This window comes from Phocoena sinus, chromosome 7 (assembly GCF_008692025.1).
Source record: "Phocoena sinus isolate mPhoSin1 chromosome 7, mPhoSin1.pri, whole genome shotgun sequence".
Classification (NCBI taxonomy): domain Eukaryota; kingdom Metazoa; phylum Chordata; class Mammalia; order Artiodactyla; family Phocoenidae; genus Phocoena; species Phocoena sinus.
This window is the reverse complement of record NC_045769.1, coordinates 7,267,723-7,287,404: the sequence shown is the minus strand read 5'-3', so window position 1 is coordinate 7,287,404 and position 19,682 is coordinate 7,267,723. Positions and strand designations below refer to the sequence as shown.

Sequence of the window (19,682 nt, the reverse complement as noted above, 5' to 3'; positions counted from 1 at the left end):
TAGCCATTGTTTCTCCTCCTTTTTTGCAAAATCTCTTTTCCTCTGAAGTTCATGCTGTCTGACAATACAACTGTCTGTTCCCCTCGTTATCAGATATAGACCCTGGGGCATCATCCTTCATTTTCTTCTTTCTTCTCTCTGCCATTATCCGGAAGTTACTTCAGAGTCCATAGGATGACTGATCCAATCTTCCCAGGCTCCTGGTTCCTTGACTTACCTCCATCTCTGATTTGTCTAGTGCTTTCATTTTTATTCCTGCTATACTTGCTTTTTGACATTACCAACATCTCAAATTTGTAAACTATCTCTGTTTTTACTTCCTTCCTCACTGTGCTTCAATCACACTTTTGCCAGCATCCTCCACTTTGCCCTCTTTTTCTTCCGTTTACTGTGTTGACAAAATCCTAACCCAGGTTCAGTCCTGTTTGTCAGCTCTCTCTGCCCCTCTACCCAGGCTGCTAGTTGGAGAAAGAAGCCCACAACCATGCAGATAGGTGCCATCTCCATCTTGATTGGTCCTTCAGAACTAGTGTAGCTAGCTGCAATGTGGTGTCCTGGATTAGATCCTGGAACAGAACAAGGACATTGTTGGAAAAACTGGTTAAATCCGAGTTTAGTTACTAGTGGTGTACCAACGTTGGTGTCTTAGTTTGACAAATGTACTGTGGTAATGTAAGTTGTTTATATTAGGGGAAACTGAGGGAACTTTCTGTAATGTCTTTGTAACATTTCTATAAATCCATAATTATTCCTAAATAAAGTTTATTTTTTAAAAAAACAATACTGTTGTAGATCACAGCAGCTAACTTTTTCTTCATTCTTCTCAAACCTTACCCTGTCATCTGCTCTGTCATTTGCCTACTTCTTTGAGAAATTGAGGCCATCAATGTGAATTCCCCACAGCTTACTCTTCCTCCCCACCTCCCCAAAGAAAACCCCACAAAAATAAATTTGCACGTATCTTAAGTCATTTGGACATACTTTGCTCTTGTCACAAGTGGATAGGCATAGTTTTTTTCTCCATTTGTTCTCTGAAGCCCCATCCACCCCTGCCTTCTCAGAGCTTCATTTCTATCATATTTTTATTAAATTGTTTCTTTACCCTTTTAATTCCTATTAGTACTTTTCCATTAGGATATTTTCATCTAAAATAAAAGGGGAAATTTTCTTTCTACTCTGCTTCATTTCTCTTCACCTTTTCGCAGCTAAGATTCTAGAAGAAGTTGACTGCATTTGTAGTCTTCCTTTCCTCACCTCCCAACCACTGAAGTCTGGCTCTGTCCCTCACCACACTTCTATAACTGTACTCTTAAGTCAACAATGACTTCACTGTGGAATTAATGAAGATTTTTCAGTCTTTCTCTTCCTTGACTTCAATATTTGAAACTTCTGAATTTGTCCATTTTTTTCTTTGCCAGTGCTATCTTGTTAACACAAATTAGCTAACTTACTAGGAACAAGAATTACTCATAATCCCACCTTCAGAATATGAACATCTGTGGGCATATCTATATGTACCCACTAAGAATGTATTTTAAAATGTGTTTAATATAATTTATATTCTCTGTATTCTATAACCTGTCTTGAACACTTAACATATTGTTTGACATTTTTTCATGTTAGTGAATATACTTATTAATCATTACTGCTCTCTCTTCTCTACTGGTATGTAGATACATACAGTCTGTTGGATTTATAACGCCCCTCCTTTCTCTTTAGCTCTTACTGATTGATTCTCTTCCTGGCATCCTGAATGATCTTTCTACAGTGCAGATTTCATCCTGGACACTTTATTGCGTAAATCTTTTCATAGCCTTTCATTACTCTTGAGATATAAAATACAAAGACTTCTGTGATATGACCATTGCTTTACCAAACTTCACTTTAGTTTTTACCCTTATTGAGCAAATGGATAATCTCCCCCAAAAGAACCTAGCTTTTTCTCCTTTCTGCTTCAGATAAAGTGAATGTGGAGAAAGCTAGAGTCAGTGAATTTGATTTTAGGTGAAAGGTTAGGGCTAAAGATACCTTAACTACATGGTCTTTTTTTTTCCTTCCCGTATCCTCCTGCACAGTGTTTGCAGAGGCTTTGTTCTTGTCTCTTGAGCTTGTCCCTTCTTGATTCCTACTTTGGGATAGTTTCATTGAAGTTTTGGTTTCAATTCTGTAGATTTACTTCCAAATCTATGTCTCTTATCCTGACTCTACACTGGAGTTCAAGGTGTATGTATATTATGGTCTTTTGGATGGCTTCTCAGGCACCTCACATTCATTTTGTCCAAAAACGGTTTGTCCTTCCTCCCGAATTTGATTCTTTTCCATCTTCTCTTTCCTTTAAAGCTTTTCTATACAGATTCAAAAAGCACCCCACCGCCAGTATTGCATGCTATAGATTCTATTCCGTTTCTGCATCCTTTGTTTACATTTTCCTTCTTCTACTTTGGGAAATATTTTATGGAGTGTTTATTTGAATGGATCCTTGGTTTTGTATAAGCCACTGTAAAGGAGGGAGGGTGAGCCTTCTGGGGTAAGGGAATGGCATGAGCCAGAACCACAGAAGAAGAATGCAGTAGAGAAGTAGAAAGTTATCATCTGGCTTTGAGTTTGGAGGTGAAACAGTGGGAGATTGAGTTGAGAAGGTGCAGATTGTTAGATTGATGGGAAGCTGAAAATATGAGGATTTTTGACCATACGCAGTAGGTTTAGTGACTGTTATAAAGAAGGGTAGGCATGACCAGAGCAGTGCTTTAGAGAGATTGATCTTATTGGATGTAATTAGAGGCTGAGTCAGGGAAGCAGATTAGAATTTTATTGTAATAATCCAGACATGAGTTAACAGATGTTTGGCTATAATGAAAGCAGTATGCAGAAGGAATCTTGAAGGAGGAATTGACCAAATTTCAGGCAAAATGATTGGATATGAGGGATAGAGAAGAGGAATGAATTTCTGATGACTAGACTTTTGAACCTGGCTGACGAGTGGATGGTGAAAATAGTGGTACCTTGATCAGTTGTTGTTAGATGGATATCTGGGAGGAGCAGGCTGCTGGAAAGCCACGTAGGTCATGGGAGAAAAAAGTCAAATATGTAATTCACAGCAGGGATGGGGGGCAGTTCAGAAATTTGTGGAAGAATTTTTGGTTGCTCTTGCTATGACAGCACCTCCACTGCATGTTCTATGTTAGATCCCCCATGATTCAGCAGGCAGAGTTCTACCTGAAGTGTCGGTAGAGAACACCATTGTAAGTAAGACTCAACACAGTATCTACACAGAATTTATAGTTAAATAAACAGTGGGTACGCTGAGGGAAGTTAGAAAAGGAGAGAAGCTTTTGGGGAATGGTGACTAAATAGGAAGGAAGTGAAGATAGGAAAAATATATCAGTATATTGCTGGTCGTGGAGGAAAAGGAAGGAAATTGTTTCAAGAAAATGCAGTCTAAAGAGGCAGAAGAGCATGGTGGGAGCACAGCCTACAGAGTGGCTCAAATCCTGATTTGCTGTAAAAATTCAGACCTGTTTTCTAATTGGTCACAAGTCTGCTGGGGGTTTGAGTTGACTACATTTAGCTTGGTGGGGTTTAAATGACGGCAAAGCCTATGCTAATTTTGATACCTCACTGCATCCTTAGAAAGGGCAATTGAGAAATAAGTCCCACTTTCCATTCCAAATTATTTATAATTCAAAGACATCGTGTAAGACAATCGCTCCAGTACATATAAATAAATACATTAGAACTGGGCTCATTTAAATTGATTTGGAAGGAGCAATCTGGCGTGGGGAATTCAGGATTAGAAGTTACAGTACTTCAAATGTTTAGATTTCTTCAGTCATAGCTTGTAGATTTCCTGCTTTAATTCATAAAGGAGAATGAGCAGAACACCATTCTGAGTAACGTAGGTCTCTTTAGTTGATAATTAAATTGCTTGGATTATTATTCTAGGTTCTTAAAAGTTCTCCAGAAAACTCTTACCATAGGAAGTAGTAAATGGTGGTTAGGCTCCCAGCTCAAGGCATTAAAAAAACTTCTGAGCTTTTAATGTTTTTGCTGTATGGTATTTTGTCTCTACCTAAAGGTTTATAGGTGGAATGAGTGATACAGGTTTCCTTGCTCGATGTTCTTTAGGTGCTGCCTGCATCCAGGGCTTCTGTAACTCAAGACCACTGCCTGCACAACACAACTCTAGGGGCTCCATTTGCATCCTTTGTGGTAATGGCGCCCCTGGAGTTTGTATTTCCACGACCTGTGTAGCCTTGTAGTAATTAAAAGGGGAAAAGAATATTAAATCTCTAAGAATGATTTTAGTATTTTCACAAATACCACAGATAATTCAGTTTTTAATTGAGATTCACTTGCTTTATAAATTCAGTCTAGTTCAAATCTGGACCTGCTTTATTAATTCAGAGCTGTTTTCCAGTGGTCAAAGTCCAAAGTCCATAGGGGTTTGAATATAAAACATTTGGCTATGTGGAGTTTAAAATGGTGGTTAAAAACACTCCTTCAGGGGCTTCCCTGGTGGCGCAGTGGTTGAGAGTCTGCCTGCCGATGCAGGGGACACGGGTTCGTGCCCCGGTCTGGGAGGATCCCACATGCCGCGGAGCGGCTGGGCCCGTGAGCCATGGCCGCTGGGCCTGCGCGTCCGGAGCCTGTCCTCCGCAACGGGAGGGGCCACAGCAGTGAGAGGCCCGCGTAACGCATAAAAAAAAAAAAAACAAAAACAAAAAAAAAACACTCCTTCAAGATGTTTTGTGTTACAATAAAATCTTATAGTTGTAGTCTCTACAGGTCTGCTTGTTAGCCAAGTAGGTCCACGTACTTTTTTAAAGCACACTGAATTGATTTATGCTAAATAAGTTTACACAGCTGATTTTTAAGCAGGATACTTGTCCTAATCTACTTGTCCTAAGTGGGCACCTTACCTGACTTACCACTACTTTGACAAGTGATTTCATTTGGGATGTACCATAATTTAATTGAATCTAACATGCATCAGTTGTGAGCTTCTTCGTTTTATATATTACTAAGAAAGAAATCATACTGCCAAGTAAACGCTGGCACAGTTTTTTAATTACTTAGACTTCTTATTTTACATTTTGAAAAAGAATTCTTTAAACTTATTTAGCAAATACGGCTAATAGATTTTTATTATATAGTATATATTTTGTGCATATATAAAAAGGAAAATAAAAGTGAAATAAATTGGTTAAGATATTCTTCAGCTTTCTACACATTAAGTCTGACTCTTCTAAATTGTGAAAAACTTAGGATTGTAGAAGTCTCCTTCTTCTTCCCTCTCCCCACCCGTGTAGTGTCATGTCATTAAGGGTGTTGGCGGTGAAGCATTTCTTAAGAGAGTGCTCCATTATTCTCTCATTGATTTAAAATTCAGTGATTTGGTGCTTGTGAAGTTCTTAAAAGCAGTCTGAACTGTTTAATTTTTCCTCTAAATACTTCAGGGCTGCTGCATGTGGCCACATGGATTGTGCAGTGTCAAGTCTCACTAGTAAACCACAACAAGCTTATCTTCATGTGGTTTTTTTTCCTTTCTCAGGTTCTGCAAAGCACTTGCAATCATTCCTCCAGTGATGAAGAGTTACTTCACTAATATCCTATTGCTGTATTTGCTTTCTTTTCTGTTACACAGTACGTTTCAATTTAGAATCATAGCATGATCTTTTTGAAGGTGTTTTAAGCAGCACTTAAAATCGGGTACAAGGATGACGATAAGGAGCGGCTCTGACCAAGTTTCACCCTTGTGCGGACAATGATGGCTGTGACCCAGCTTCCCTTGTGGGCCAGTAGCAGTTGTAGCATGGCACTGATGAAGATGCATTCCAGTTCCAGAGAGTTTAAAGTGTGAAAAACCATATGCCTTATGTTTTTTTGGAATCATCAGTATGAGGTGGGGAGGGCACTAAGTTGATCTCAGCTTAGGTCTGGTGTGCACGCTTGTCTGGCCAGGCAAAAGGTAATCAGGGTTAAGTAAGAACACGGGAATCTCCTTGGAACCCACATGGTTGACACGGGGCCAGAAATACTTTCCAGGAAGAGGGCAGATAAATAGCTGATTCTGGACGTTAGCACATTTTTACTTTGCCGTTTCTGTGTGTTAGACCAATTTCTAGTTTATTGTTTTTAGATCTTTTAAACAGCAACAGTCAGGGTGATGTGATACATCTTGGACATATTAACAGTATGTTACAATGTTTACAGTATTTTCTGTTTTCTAAACTCTCATGTCATTTTTTAACTTTATTGAGATATAATTGACATAACATTGTGTTGGTTTAAGGTGTCAGATGTGTTGATTTGCTACATTTATATATTGCAAAATGATTACCACCATAGCATTAGCTAACATCTCCATCCTATCACATAATTACCATTTCGTTTTTTGTGAAAAAGAAACTCTTTTTAGCAACTTAGCAACTTTCAGGTATATGATACAGTATTATTAGCAACTTTGAGGTATACAATACAGTATTATTAGCTATAATCACCACACTGTACATTAGAGTCCCCAGAACTTGTTAATCTTATAACTGGAGTTTGTACCTTTGACCAATATCTCCCCATTTCCCCCACCCCCCACCCCTGGTAACCACCACTCTGCTCTCTGTTTCTATGAGTTTGGCTTTTTAAAGATTCCACATATAAGTAATAAACAGTGTTTGTCTTTCCCTGTCTGACTTACTTCACTTTAAGATCTGATATCTTGAAATTGCTCTTGAAGGATCACTCATGAAATTGGTTAGCTTATTATTTTAACTTGATGGTCCAAGGTAACTTTTAAAGAATCACTAGAGTGTAAAGGGCTAAGCAGACAGTGGGGAGAGGAGAGTTGTGGCGGAAGCTGTGAGATAGGTAAGGAGAATCTTTGATACACCTCATGGTGATGGGAGAGCCATTGCAAGGGAGTAACACAAATTAAAATGTAAATCCGTTACCCTTCATTCCCTCCCCATTGCTCGAAGGCTAAAAAAGGAAATCCTTAATTTGGTCCCCAGTGCCCTGCATGGTCTTCTACCACCTATCTCACCAGCATCATCTTGTACCATGCCTCCTTTCCCCACATAAACATAAAAAGATGGTGAATTGGGATGTAAAGGTGGATTTATTCATTTTTACTTTGCCTGCTATATTGTTATAAATAGGGATTAAGAGACCTCATTCTGGTGACTGGTTGAGAGGAGCCACAAGCAGAACACACTGCCTAACTATACTTTCTGGGCTGGAATTCTGCATTTAGTCTTGACCAACTGTATGGAGATATTTTTCTCTTTAACAGGTTTCTCCTCAGATAAAAATCTATTGTAAACATACGGAAAAGAATGGCAGCGGAAACGCAGACGCTGAACTTCGGGCCTGAATGGTGAGTTTTCAGAATCTCATCCTGTTCGATATTGGATTACTAGCACAGTAGTAGGTGTTTGTGCCCGTGTTGGGGGGTTTATAAAATGTGCATGTTTTTGAGACTTTGCTTTATGTGTCTGCTTGGAAACAGTATAGCTAGTCTAGGAATAAGTTATATTTGCTTAGTGACCACATTTATACTTCATTAAAAAATCTTCCTGTTTTGATTGTGTAATGATAATGGATTTAAAACTCCCCAGAGTCCCACCACCCTAGTAAATTATTTGTGCTTGAGCCCTTATCTAGGTGCATATATAACTTTATATAATTGTAACGTTTTTATGTGTGTATACTTTCTGCTACAATGTTTGTTTGTGAGGGCTATTCATATACTCATTTGAAAAAATAGTTTTTATTAAATTATTATTTGAGTTTTATTTTATTGATGGGCTAGGCAGGTGATCCAGAATTACACTGGCTATTAACATCCCATTTAGGATCAGGTTAGCATTTCCATAATAATTAATTGACCTTTGAGTCTCTTACAGATATGTTTGGACCCCGAATATGGAATTCTCATGGAATTTTGAGATCCGTCACCTTGTAGTGTGACTTTTCCCCCCTTCTTCCTTTCCCCCCAAAGTTGGTGATTGAAGATCCTCTCATCAGTGGCGTGAATAATGATAGTTGCTTTTTCCATTCAAACGTTGAACCAGAGGCAGTATATAAAATAGATAAATTGGAATAGTCTCTTAAATATTCTTGATTGTTTAGGTGGTGGTGGTTTGATAAATGATCCAGACTTCCTGTAGTGACTCCCTATTTGAGGACTCTTATTAACTTACCTTATTATATGCATTTCTTTTTATGTGTATTTCCTAAGTTTTCTTGGCCCTTATAGCTAGCATTTGGAGACTGAGGAGAAATCACTATTTGAAATTCTAAGAACTGATGCAACTTATGTACTTTGGGAGTTTATTTTGGAAATGTTGCCCTAAGTAATTCTGCACCTTTTTTAGTTCTTATTATTACCAAATCAATATATACTTCTAGAAAAATTAGAAATTACAAGTAATCCAGAAGATATAATCACCATAATTTCACTGTCCATGGTAACCATTGTAAATAGGTTGGTGTATCTTTTCTAGGTAGTTTTGTGTATGCTTATTTGTGTAAATGTACATTTATTTTCACAAAAATGGGATCATACTGTACATTCCGTTTTGTAACCTGCATTTAAAAAAGAACCACATCAGCAATCTCTTTTTTTATCAATAAATATTTCCTGTTACTTTAAATGGTTGCATTGTATGGATGTACCATCATTTATTCAACTAGTCTTCTAGATGCAGCACATACAGGCTGCTCTCAGTTCTTCATTATTATAAAAATATTGTTGATGAACATTCTTGTAGCTAAAACTTTATTCACATCTTACCAGGTGGCTTTAAATTCGTATAGCCTACTTTGTAAAGCATTTTGTGTGCAGCTTCTCTGCCTTCATCTAGAATTTGTAACTGCTGCTCTTTTGTATTTACAACAGTCTCTTGTCTCTTTCTTTGTAAAAACATGATTAAAATTGTCAGCTAATTTAAGGTAGTTTTTTTTTTCTTCCAGTATCTCTCTATTAAGAAATAACAATGAGAGACAGTACCAGGAATTGAGCTAAAACAAAAGGAAAAAAATGCACTCCTGGTGATGTTTTAGAATCATTACACATTTAACTTCATGCTGAATGGGTTGACAAACTACGGCCACGGGACTGTAAAGTTTTGTTGAAACACAGCCACGCTCATTTGTTTCCATAGTATCTGGCTGTTCTCACACTGGTGGCAAGGTTGAGTAGTTACAACAGAAGCCATCTGGCTCAAAAAGCTTAAATATTTACTCTCTGGCCATTTACAAGAAAAAGTTTGCTGGCCCCTGTCCTAAACCATGGGTTCCCAAAGTCATTTCAGTGAGGTCATTGACCCAGTCTATCAGTAGCGTCTTACACATCCTTTTCATCGGTACTCTGAAGTTTTGTTTGATGGTGTTTTATTTGATCAGCCCAGTGTTTTACACAAAATTTGAATTGACGTAGCTTTAGCAGAGGAAAGTTACCAGTCCCATGCTTAAGCAGTAGCTTTACCTAACTGTTACCTCTGTTACCCTGCAGGCATTAGAATTTAGGAGCCTTCCCTTAGTCCATCTGAAATGCTGATAAACTGAGGAGCAAAGGTCTAAGTAGGCACACTGCCTTCTTTGCACCATCTTTCAAAATTTCTTCTGGCAAGGGAATATATGAGACCTTGAAGTAACTCAGGTAACCCTGGTCTAGAAGTATGATGGAGACTGCCGCTGTGTTTTTTCTGCATGTAACATTACATTCATTGTGAAACTTGAGGTAAGGAGCTGTGTCCAGAATAACTTGAGAATCAAAGTTTAGAGTGATTACACTGAATCTGTGTGTAACTGAACCATACAGAAACATTTAGTGATACTATATTCTTTCTACTAAGGTCAATCATTTTTATAATGATGTAAAACATAATGTTCAGTAAGTGATGTATAAAAAGGAAGAGATTTATTTGACAGTAGTGAAGATGGGAGAGCATTGAAAATTGTGTCTAGGGACAGACCATGAATGACCATAAGCATGGACTTTTAAGGTAGGTCTGGAAGAACCATTAGGTCTTAGCGTATCTTTATATTTAGGACTAAATAAATGTATTATGTAATTGCCAAAGCAGTTTTTTAAAAGAGTGAGATAGATTTAATGGAGGAGTAAATCATTTTTAGGTATAAAACAAGAGTCACTTTAAACTTTACTCAAATATTACCACCTTAGATGTTTTCTGACCACCTGTATACAACTCCCCTTACTCCCTGCCTCCCTTTTCCTGTTAATTTTTTTCTTCATGGTCTATATCAAAATATAACATGCCAAATATTTTACTTATTTTCTTTATTATTTATATTCCATCCTCCAGCCCCCACTAGACTGTGCGCTCCTTTGAGGGCAAGTACTTTGGTCTCGATTTTGTACTGTTTGTTCATTGCTGTATCTCCAGTGCCTGGCACATAGTAGGTACTCAATAAATATTTGTTAAATGAATGAGTGAATTGTTGGAAAGGAAAGTTTTTAATTTGCTATTGTCAGCATGTATACACATCCTTGAACAGTTCTTTTTGTGTTGCTGATTACTTCCTTTGGAGTAATATCTTAGAAATGGAATTATTAAATCAAAAGTTTAATTGTTAAGGCTTTGGATGATATATGGACAGACTGACCACAAGAAGGATTATGAATTTAATTCCCATCCCCTGTCTGTTACTTCACCCTTGACAGAACACAGAGTACCACCTTGAAAGAAAAAATTTTTTAGTTCTAAATCTAGTAGATTTAGGATTTTAAAGAATTTTTTTGTTGTTAGTCCCAGTAGTAGAATAATTCACGCTCATTCCATAAAACCTTGGAGGAAGCAGTAGTACAAAAGGAGAAAGAAAAGATCTAAATTACCCTTAATCATTGCCACTCAAAGGACCATTGTTAATATTTTGGTTTGTATCCTCATATTCTTTCTTGTTTGCAAATAATTGTATACTTTCAAGACATTTTAAAAAGCAAGACAAATTCATTGTAACTTGCTTTATTTGGGGATTTTTACTTATTTATTATTTTTATTTTGAGCATTCAAAATCTACTTAGATAAGTCTGGATAATAAAGGAATTTATTATAGTGGAATGAATAATTGCAGACAGTTACCTGGCTTTATGGGAAGAAGCCAAGAACCTCATTTGGGGTATTCTGTCTCATCTCCATGGCCTTAAGGAAGTTTCCCCAGGTCTTTCCTTGCAAAAATGAATGAGGCACTTTTGTTTTTCCCAAAGCACTTTGTTTAGACCTGTGTTAAAGTAGTTACGACCTTGTACTGTGTCTCTTTATATGTGTTTTACCTTACTCAGAAAAGAACTAATTCCATTAAGAAAGGCACTGTATTTCTCAATTTTGGTAAGCCCATTGTTTAGCTAGTGTAGGTACTTAGTAAATAAATATTGAATGATTCAAATCTTAGGGTGGGGGATATGGGGGCAAGAGAATTCAAACCTGAGATTGCTAGGTTACTATTCATGATCTTTGTGGAATTGTGGAGAAAATGAGAGATGTTCTAGGGGATGGAATGCATTAATAGTCCCAGTTTGCAAAAAAGAGTAAAAGATAACTGTCATCTGAAGGAATGGTAAATTAGATGTTATCCTAGGGTGTATTTTAGAAGAGAATATAAAAGTTGTTTAGAAAACATTTTATCAAGTGCCTCATATGTTTTATGTCTTGGGTTAGTGCTGAGGGAACAAGGATAAAGGACATGGTACCTACTTTTGAATTATTTAGTGGGGAAGCTGACACTAAATAATTTCACAGTAATGTCAGTGCTGTAAAGGGAGTATAATGCCAGTACAGGATATTCAGCTGCTCATTTGATGCCTCTAGGCATCTCATCCTTCATAGTTTTCCAAAACTGAGCTTATGAATTTTGCTCTTTTAAATTTCTTCTTTTATTTCATCTTAATACCACAGTGTGCCCCTTTCCTCAAGCCAGAAGTCTTGGAGTTATCCTGGATATTTCTTTTACTTCTGTATCCCTATGTCTATTCCACCACAGTGTTGGGTCAGTTCTACCTCTAAAATATCTCTTGAATCCATTCATTGCTTTCCATCTTCATTGCCTCTACCCTAGTGTAAGCCAGCATCATCTCTGACATAAACTATAAGGAGTGGCCTTCTGATGTTTCCCGGCTTCCATTCTTTCTTCTAATTGCTCTCCCCACTGCAGCCAAAGTAATCTTAAAATGTAAATTGGATCAAGTTTTCTCCAGAATCCTTCACTAGCTCTCTATTTGTATGACTGTTTATTAGCTTTTTTTCCCACTAGACAATTAGTTCCATGAACATGGGCAGATTACTTGTGTGTAGATTTCTCTCCTTTCCCTCCTACCACTCTCTTTCCAACCCCCATCCTCCTCATTGTCTCTGTTCTTTTCCTTTCCTCCTTTCCACTTAATCTGTCTGCTTCCAGGCAGTCCCCTTCACACCCCAGGTGAAAAAATACTAGATTAGAAAAAGTATTCCAGATAGAAAAGGCATGTGTAAAGACAAGGGGACAGGAAAGTGTAGGTTTAAGAGGGGAATTCCAAGACATTTGCCTTTACTGTAATGTGAAGTGTGGGAGAGAAGAGCTTACAGGTAGCCCTTTTATGTTAAGAAGCTTTGGATTTTATTTGATCATTGTGTACCAGTGAAGAATTGTTGAGCAGGGAGTGTTTTATTCAGATTTGCATTTGAAATAAATAACTGGTAGTAGTGTGGAGGATGGACTATGACTAATTAAGTTTAGGGTGCCGCTGCAGCAGTCGAGGTAAGAAATAAAAGTGTGAACAATAATAGGTTACTTGATCAGGGGATGGTTTGAGAGATACAGGATTTAAAACTGGTGGGATGTTGTAATTGGTTATGGGAGATGGATAGAAGGTGAGGAGTAAAGGATGATTTCCAGACTCTTAATCCAGTGGCTGAGTAGATGGTGGTATCCTTACTTGCCTTTGGGAATACAGGTGATGAAGGAGGTTGGGATGAATAAACTGATAAGTAGGGTTTTGGATATGATAAACTTTAAGGGCTGTGAGTGGTTGAATAAGAAAACCTACTCTCTAGTGAAGAGTCAGAGCTGGAATTGAGAATTCTGAACTTACACAGAAGTGCTTTTTGATTCGTGTGTCTTCACACATCTACATTGAAATTCTAATTACTTTTTTAAGCTGAAGTTTGGATTTTGGACAACAGTTAACAAGTGAGGACTGTGGAGTACCGGGGGGCTTTTAGACAGCCCTGCTGCTGCTACCTATCAGTTACTACTAGTACTGCTAGGAGAAGCACCTGGGCCTCCTGTGTTAAACAGATTCTCCATATGGCTATAGGAAGATGAAGATGATAAGGGTAGAGAAATTTCACTTGGGCCTGGTGTTGAGGTTACTGAACTTTCTAGAGCAGTGGAGTGGTAGGGGAGAAGCCAGGTTGCGCGGGTTTTGAAGTGATTGGGAAGTGAGAATGTGGAGATGTCTCTGAAATGAAGAGGAAAGATGACCAGTGCTGCATAGGTAGAGGGGGATGCTACATTAGAGGAGTTTTAAACAAATCACTATTAGATATATTTAGAGATGAGGGGAAAGCCAATAGGGAAGTGGTTGAATTTCTAAGAGAGGGTTGTATGGCACAAGATCCTAGAGGAGTTAAAGGTCACTGGTGGATTTTTAGGGAGAGACATTATCCACATATGTTTTAGCTTTTCCAGATATCTGTAGGTGAAGGAAGACTTGGGATAGGGTTTGTTAATTATTTAGTATAGCACAGCCATTATCCTGATTCAGGCTACCATCTTCTCCAAGTTTGAATTACTCTCAGCCTGCCTTGGTCTGTTCTCGTCACAGTAGCTAGAGAATCTCTTGAGTATGCATTCTGGTTGTGTTACTTTTTAGGTCTGGTGCCTATAAGAAGTGTTCAGTTCACAGGCATGGAAAGCCGGTGGGGTTTGTGGGTGGATTTAAACCTTGTGAGGAGCAGATGAAATTAGGGATGTTGGGGAGTGAGAGGGAAAGTCTCTGGTGAGATGAAATAACTGCAAATACTGGGATGATTTTCACTTGGAAGAGCGCTTAGATGTGCCCTCTAGTGGTAGAAACTCGGAGAGCATATTTATTGACTCAGTATAAGAAAGATATTTAAAATTATATATTAATTATATATATATGTATATATATTTAAAAATTAATTTTTGGCAGAATAAACTGGCTATTTTAAATAAAAATTTGGCAAGATTTTGGTCTTTTAGTCATAAAAACCTAGTTTTGACTCTGTTCTGCTGGTGGTGATTGTGGGCAAATTGCTTAACTCCTTGGCTTCATTTTTCTCATCTGTTATATCGGGGTTGTTGTGAACTTAAATGGGGTAATGTATGTGTAACGTTCCCAGCTTCAGTTCTTAGTGGATATTAATTCCACTTTCTCAGGAAAGAGCTCAAATGTACATGAATTGACACAAACCACTGTACCGGAAGGTCCTTCAGCAGTGGTTGGATCACTCCTTCGTGGCATGTTGTTTCTTACTGGTTTTGTTTAACCTGCCTTGTAGGAGTTAGACTCAGTGACCTCTGAGTCCAAGAATAATTGGAAAGAAAATTGAAAGACCAACCCAGTAGCAGTGAACACTGCTAGCACCCAGATTGTGTCTTAATATATATATTACTAAAGAGGATCAGACTCCCTGGTGAAATGGTGATTCTAAGTCTGAGGCAAGAAATAAGCTGATTTGGGAACATTTGACATACCAGATAGAAAAGAAGCTGTTAAAGACTACTAGGGTTGGGTCAGAAGGACTTGGGAGCCAACCTGAAGCCTCTCCCACTGGGCAAATATGAGATGGTTTGAGTATTGCTAAGAGTCATTGCAGTGAACTGAAATACATTAATAAAAAATAATTTGTTACTACTGGAGGATGTTAGTGAACCAAGTCATTATTTTGAAAATTAATAAGGGTAAGGAAGAATGAAGGCTTTTTCCTTCCTTTCTTACATGAGCTATATCCTCTTAGGTAATACCAAATAGTGTAAGAGGGAAGTTTCTCTTTGTAGAACTGTTCAAGCTAGCAAATAAAGAAGAAATGATAAAGTCACTTTGCAACCTTAGTGAACTTAAGGATCTAAGCTTTGGTCGTCAGGGACTGCTTAGCCTCGCAAAACCAACCAGGCAGTATGTGTCTCCTGATGGAATAACACGCCACCACATGGAAGTAGTCTTGCCAGGTCTGATCAGGACTCTGCATCCAGTCACCAATTTACATGAAATGCAGAGAACAGAGAAACATGTTAAACTATATCACAGGGATAAAATCAGCAAAATCGAGACTTAAAAGAAAAATCCTTATCTTTTAGAGAGAACATTCTGAAATATTTACAGATGAGATAACTTTTCTTCAAAAGATTTTCTCAAAACTTGAAATAATTTGCCTCAAAAATCTTGAAAGCCAAAGATTTCCTTCAAATAGTATTAAAGGATGGTTAGATGGTGCTGCAGAAGGAGCAGTATGGATTGGGGACTGGGTGACGGGTACATGGCAGTTTGTTATATTCTTGGTACTTTTATATATGTTCAAAATTGTCCATAGTAAAACATTAAAAATAAGTGGAAAGAGAAGACAGAAACAATTGAAATAAAAAACAAAACCCTAGAGTCTCACTTTACTAATGCATACTCCTTTTTTTTTTTTTTGGTATTGCTTTCTACATGTAAGCACATTTTATATATTAACTATGTACATACTGTTTTTTTCTGCCATTTTTGAATAATGTGCAAGTATTTACTATGCTTGGCCTTCACACTTTTTAATGTATAATTTGTAGACCATTCTCCCCTCCCCTTTTTTGTCAATAAAGCTTAGCAATTTGGGGGATATATTTTAATGCTTCTGTTGAATTTTCCTTTGTGCTAAACTACTGCATTGCAGTACCGTGGTCCCTTTTACCCTTGTTATCTATTACTTTATAGAACTTTGGGCCACTCCCAGATAATCAGCTACTCCTGATGGTAGTTTTCCCACTTGCTAGTTGATGCAGTGCGGCAGTACGATCATACTCTTGCCATTTTTTTGCTGAGGTTCTCCCCCGCACCCCGCTCCTTTTTAAAATAAAAACATCTTATTATAAAATTAAAATGTTTCTCTTTTCCCAGTTCCATTCCTTAGAGGCAGCTGCTATTATCAGCTCGAAGTATATTTTTACTTTTTTTTCTTAGTAAATATGGCTTTTATATTTTTTCTCCTTGTACTGCACTTTTTTCACTGCATTTAAAAATTTTCTACACCAATCACTAATTGCTTTCATTAAAAGTGAATTATGAAATATTGTGGGCATATATAAAAGTATTATCTTTTTTATAAGCTTCTGTATTTTGCTTTTTCTTTTGTGTAGCATACTTTGTTAAATATTAGCAAATCATTCTTTGAAGTGGCTGTTCTAGTTTATAATCCCACAAATACTACTTGAGAATTTGCGTTGTTTTTCATCCTTACCAACAACTGGTATTGTTAGATTTATTAATTTTTATTAATCTAGTGGGTGTAAGGTGATATATGACTTTTGTTTTAATTATATGTTATTTTTATAGTTTGGAAAAAGGTGTCCCCATCTCACCCCCTAAGCTTCTCAGACATGCCACGATACTTTCTAAGTTAAGGAATTTTCAAATGGTTGTCTAGTTATTTCTCAATAAACTGTTTTCTTAGTGAGCTATTACAGCAGGTTGTATTAGAGCTAAAATCTTGGATACTTTGAGACAGTGGGGCTTTTTTTGTTCTTTTTTTTTTATAAAATTTTTATAGTATATTATATGAAAATAAAAAGTCCTTACTGCCAGAATATTTGACACTTCATTTTATATTCTGTCTACTATTTTAGGCTCCGAGCTCTGTCCAGTGGTGGGAGTATTACATCCCCTCCTCTTTCTCCAGCATTGCCGAAGTATAAATTAGCAGACTATCGTTATGGCAGAGAAGAAATGTTAGCACTTTTCCTTAAAGACAACAAGGTAAGAAAGTAGGAAAGAGTTCAGAATTATGAATAAGATTCCAGGTTATGTACAGTTATGTGCTGATATATGAAACAGCCATGGTTTTTCTCTCTACCTTTTTTTTTTCCTGCTTTGAAACCTGCAGTAGTTTACAGAGGCTCTTCTAAATGTTTGTTTTTTTAGAGAAGACCTAACATTTCATTACAGGAGTAGAAAGCTTCATGAAAACAGGAGAGTAGTCAGGACTTAATGCTTTGTCTAACTAGTTTCCTCTTAACCTCTATTTCTATCCCAGTATGATGGCTGAGAAAGGAAGAATTTTTCTCTTCTCTCTTTATTGCATCTCTTATTCTTCTTTCCAGTTAGAAGTTAGGAGTGAGAAGGGCAGATGCTTCTCTTGTTCTTTTCTTTTGAGTTAAATATAAAATTTTCAGTGGGGACGAAATCTTAAAATGTGACACCACATTTGTGTTACTTATAAATGATCAAAACTCAAACAGTATAAGATACACTTCTTTTTTTTTAAACATCTTTATCAGAGTATAATTGCTTTACAATGGTGTGTTAGTTTCTGCTTTATATAAAATACACTTTCATTACCTGACTAGTGAGAAATAACATTTTCTATTTTTTAAGTATACTTTGTTTTTAATTTTATGGATTAAGAATCAAATTTTAATGATGGTTGCTTAGGACAGATACAGTTGCTTGTAAAACACTCCTTACCACCTTGTGCTTTGAGTTAAATGTGCACTCTGGAATACCAGTCAGTGCTGTATATCAAATCTGAGAGTGGTCGTCTGATGGGAGGACAGGGAGAGTGGCTGGGGTTTTTAATGTTTGACCCTTTCAGAATATTAATTGTGTCTGAATAAGCTTTAATCTGTATTTTTAATCATCAGCAACAGGTGAATCAAAGAATATTTTCTTGTTTTATCTTCTTGTAATTGGAGGGATAGCATTAATCTCTTGGTCATATGTTTGGTCAAACAGATACCTTCAGACCTTCTGGATAAAGAATTTCTGCCTATCCTACAGGAGGAACCCCTGCCGCCGTTGGCTCTTGTACCCTTTACAGAAGAAGAACAGGTTTGTGTCTACCTTTGAGCTTCAGTCAAACCCTTGTTCCTTCCCACTGAGGCATGAAAATGTGAAGTTCCTACTTAGGCGCTAAGGAGTGTCCTCCATTCCCCCCAGATCTGCTTCCTTCTTACTCTTTTCTTGGTGTTTGGATGCCTCTCTTAGTTGACTAGATTCTGCTTTAGATCTGAAGCTGTTGAGTGTAAGGAGATGGATTTGAGTAGAGTGAAAGAGTTATTTTTTGAGGGAGAGGGCCTTCTTTTCAGAAACGTAGTTTTTCAGTTCTGCAAAACATGAATTCTCACCAATTTTTTACCAGTTCTTACCATTAAAGGAAAATGTAGATCTTCAGCTTACAATGTGCTTAAGAATGTGCTCTTCTGTCACCAGTTTTTTCTTTTTTAATAAATTTATTTATTTATTTTTGGCTGCATTGAGTCTTAGTTGCTGCACATGGGCTTTCTCTCGTTGCGGCGAGCAGGGGCTACTCTTCGTTGTGGTGCGCAGGCTTCTCTTTGCGGTGGCTTCTCTTTGTTGTGGAGCACGGGCTCTAGGCATGCGGGCTGCAGTAGTTGTGGCCCTGTCACCAGTTTTTTAAATGATATTGTGAGAAAGTTAGAGTTTTGGGCTGGAAAGTAGCACATTTTGTGTTTGTCGTTTTATAGTGTACTAAGTGAATACAGCACAGTTGTATGCTACAGAATCAGTACACAAAAGTCAGTTGTATTTCAGTATACTAGCAATGGACAGTTCACAAAGGAAATTAAGAAAACAATTCCATTTACAGTAGTATTAAAAACAAAATACTTGGTTGGACTCCCCTGGTGGTGCAGTGGTTAAGAATTCACCTGCTGTGCAGGGGATATGGGTTTGATCTCTGGTCAGGGAAGATCCCACATGCTGCGGGGCACCTAAGCTCTCGAGCCACAACTGCTGAGCCCATGCACCAAAACTGCTGAAGCCCGTGCGCCCTAGAGCCCAAGTGCCACAACTAATGAGCCCAAATGCCGCAACTGCTGAACCCCACGTGCTCTAGGGCCTGTGACCCGCAACAAGAGAAGCCACCGCAATGAGAAGCCTGTGCACTGCAACGAAGAGTAACCCCTGCTGGCCGCAACTAGAGAAAGCCCACGTGCAGCAACGAAGATCCAACACAGCCAAAAATAAAAAAACAAAATACTTAAGAATAAGGAGGTATGAAACTTTTACATAAAAAGTATAAAACACTGTTGAAAGAAATTAAAGGCTAGATAAGTGGAAAGGCATCAGCATTTATTAAGCCATGAAAGACTTAATATTGTTAATTGATCTCCTGTCAGTACAATCCCCATCAAAATCCCAGTGGCTTTTGGGGTAGAAACTGACAAGCTGATCTTAAAATTCATGTAGAATTGCAAGGGACCCTAAGTAGTTAAAACAATTTTGAAAAAGAAGAGCAAAGCTGGGGACCTATACTTCCAGTTTCAGAACTTACTACAAAGCTACAGTAATCAAAACTGTAGGTTAAGGATAGACATATAGATCAGCTGATTAGAATTGAAAGTTTGGAAATAAAAGCAAATCACTCCATACTGCTAAATTGTTTTCAAGAAACTTTGTATGAGGATATTTCTTTTGTTTCACTGCTGCCATACCTGTAGCATTTTAC

The 19,682-nt window shown here is 37.5% G+C and overlaps 1 protein-coding gene across 6 annotated transcripts in view; it reads left to right on the top strand.

The window, feature by feature from the left end:
• GIGYF2 (GRB10 interacting GYF protein 2) overlaps nucleotides 1-19,682 on the top strand; it is a 126,658-nt gene that overhangs the window by 17,313 nt on the left and 89,663 nt on the right. For all 6 annotated transcript variants that reach the window (XM_032636946.1, XM_032636941.1, XM_032636947.1 and 3 more), the window contains 3 exons: nucleotides 7,289-7,372; nucleotides 16,843-16,972; nucleotides 17,948-18,043. In XM_032636946.1, the coding sequence (XP_032492837.1) occupies nucleotides 7,332-7,372; nucleotides 16,843-16,972; nucleotides 17,948-18,043 (267 nt within the window). In that variant the 5' untranslated portion in view covers nucleotides 7,289-7,331. The remainder of the gene's footprint in view (nucleotides 1-7,288; nucleotides 7,373-16,842; nucleotides 16,973-17,947; nucleotides 18,044-19,682) is intronic.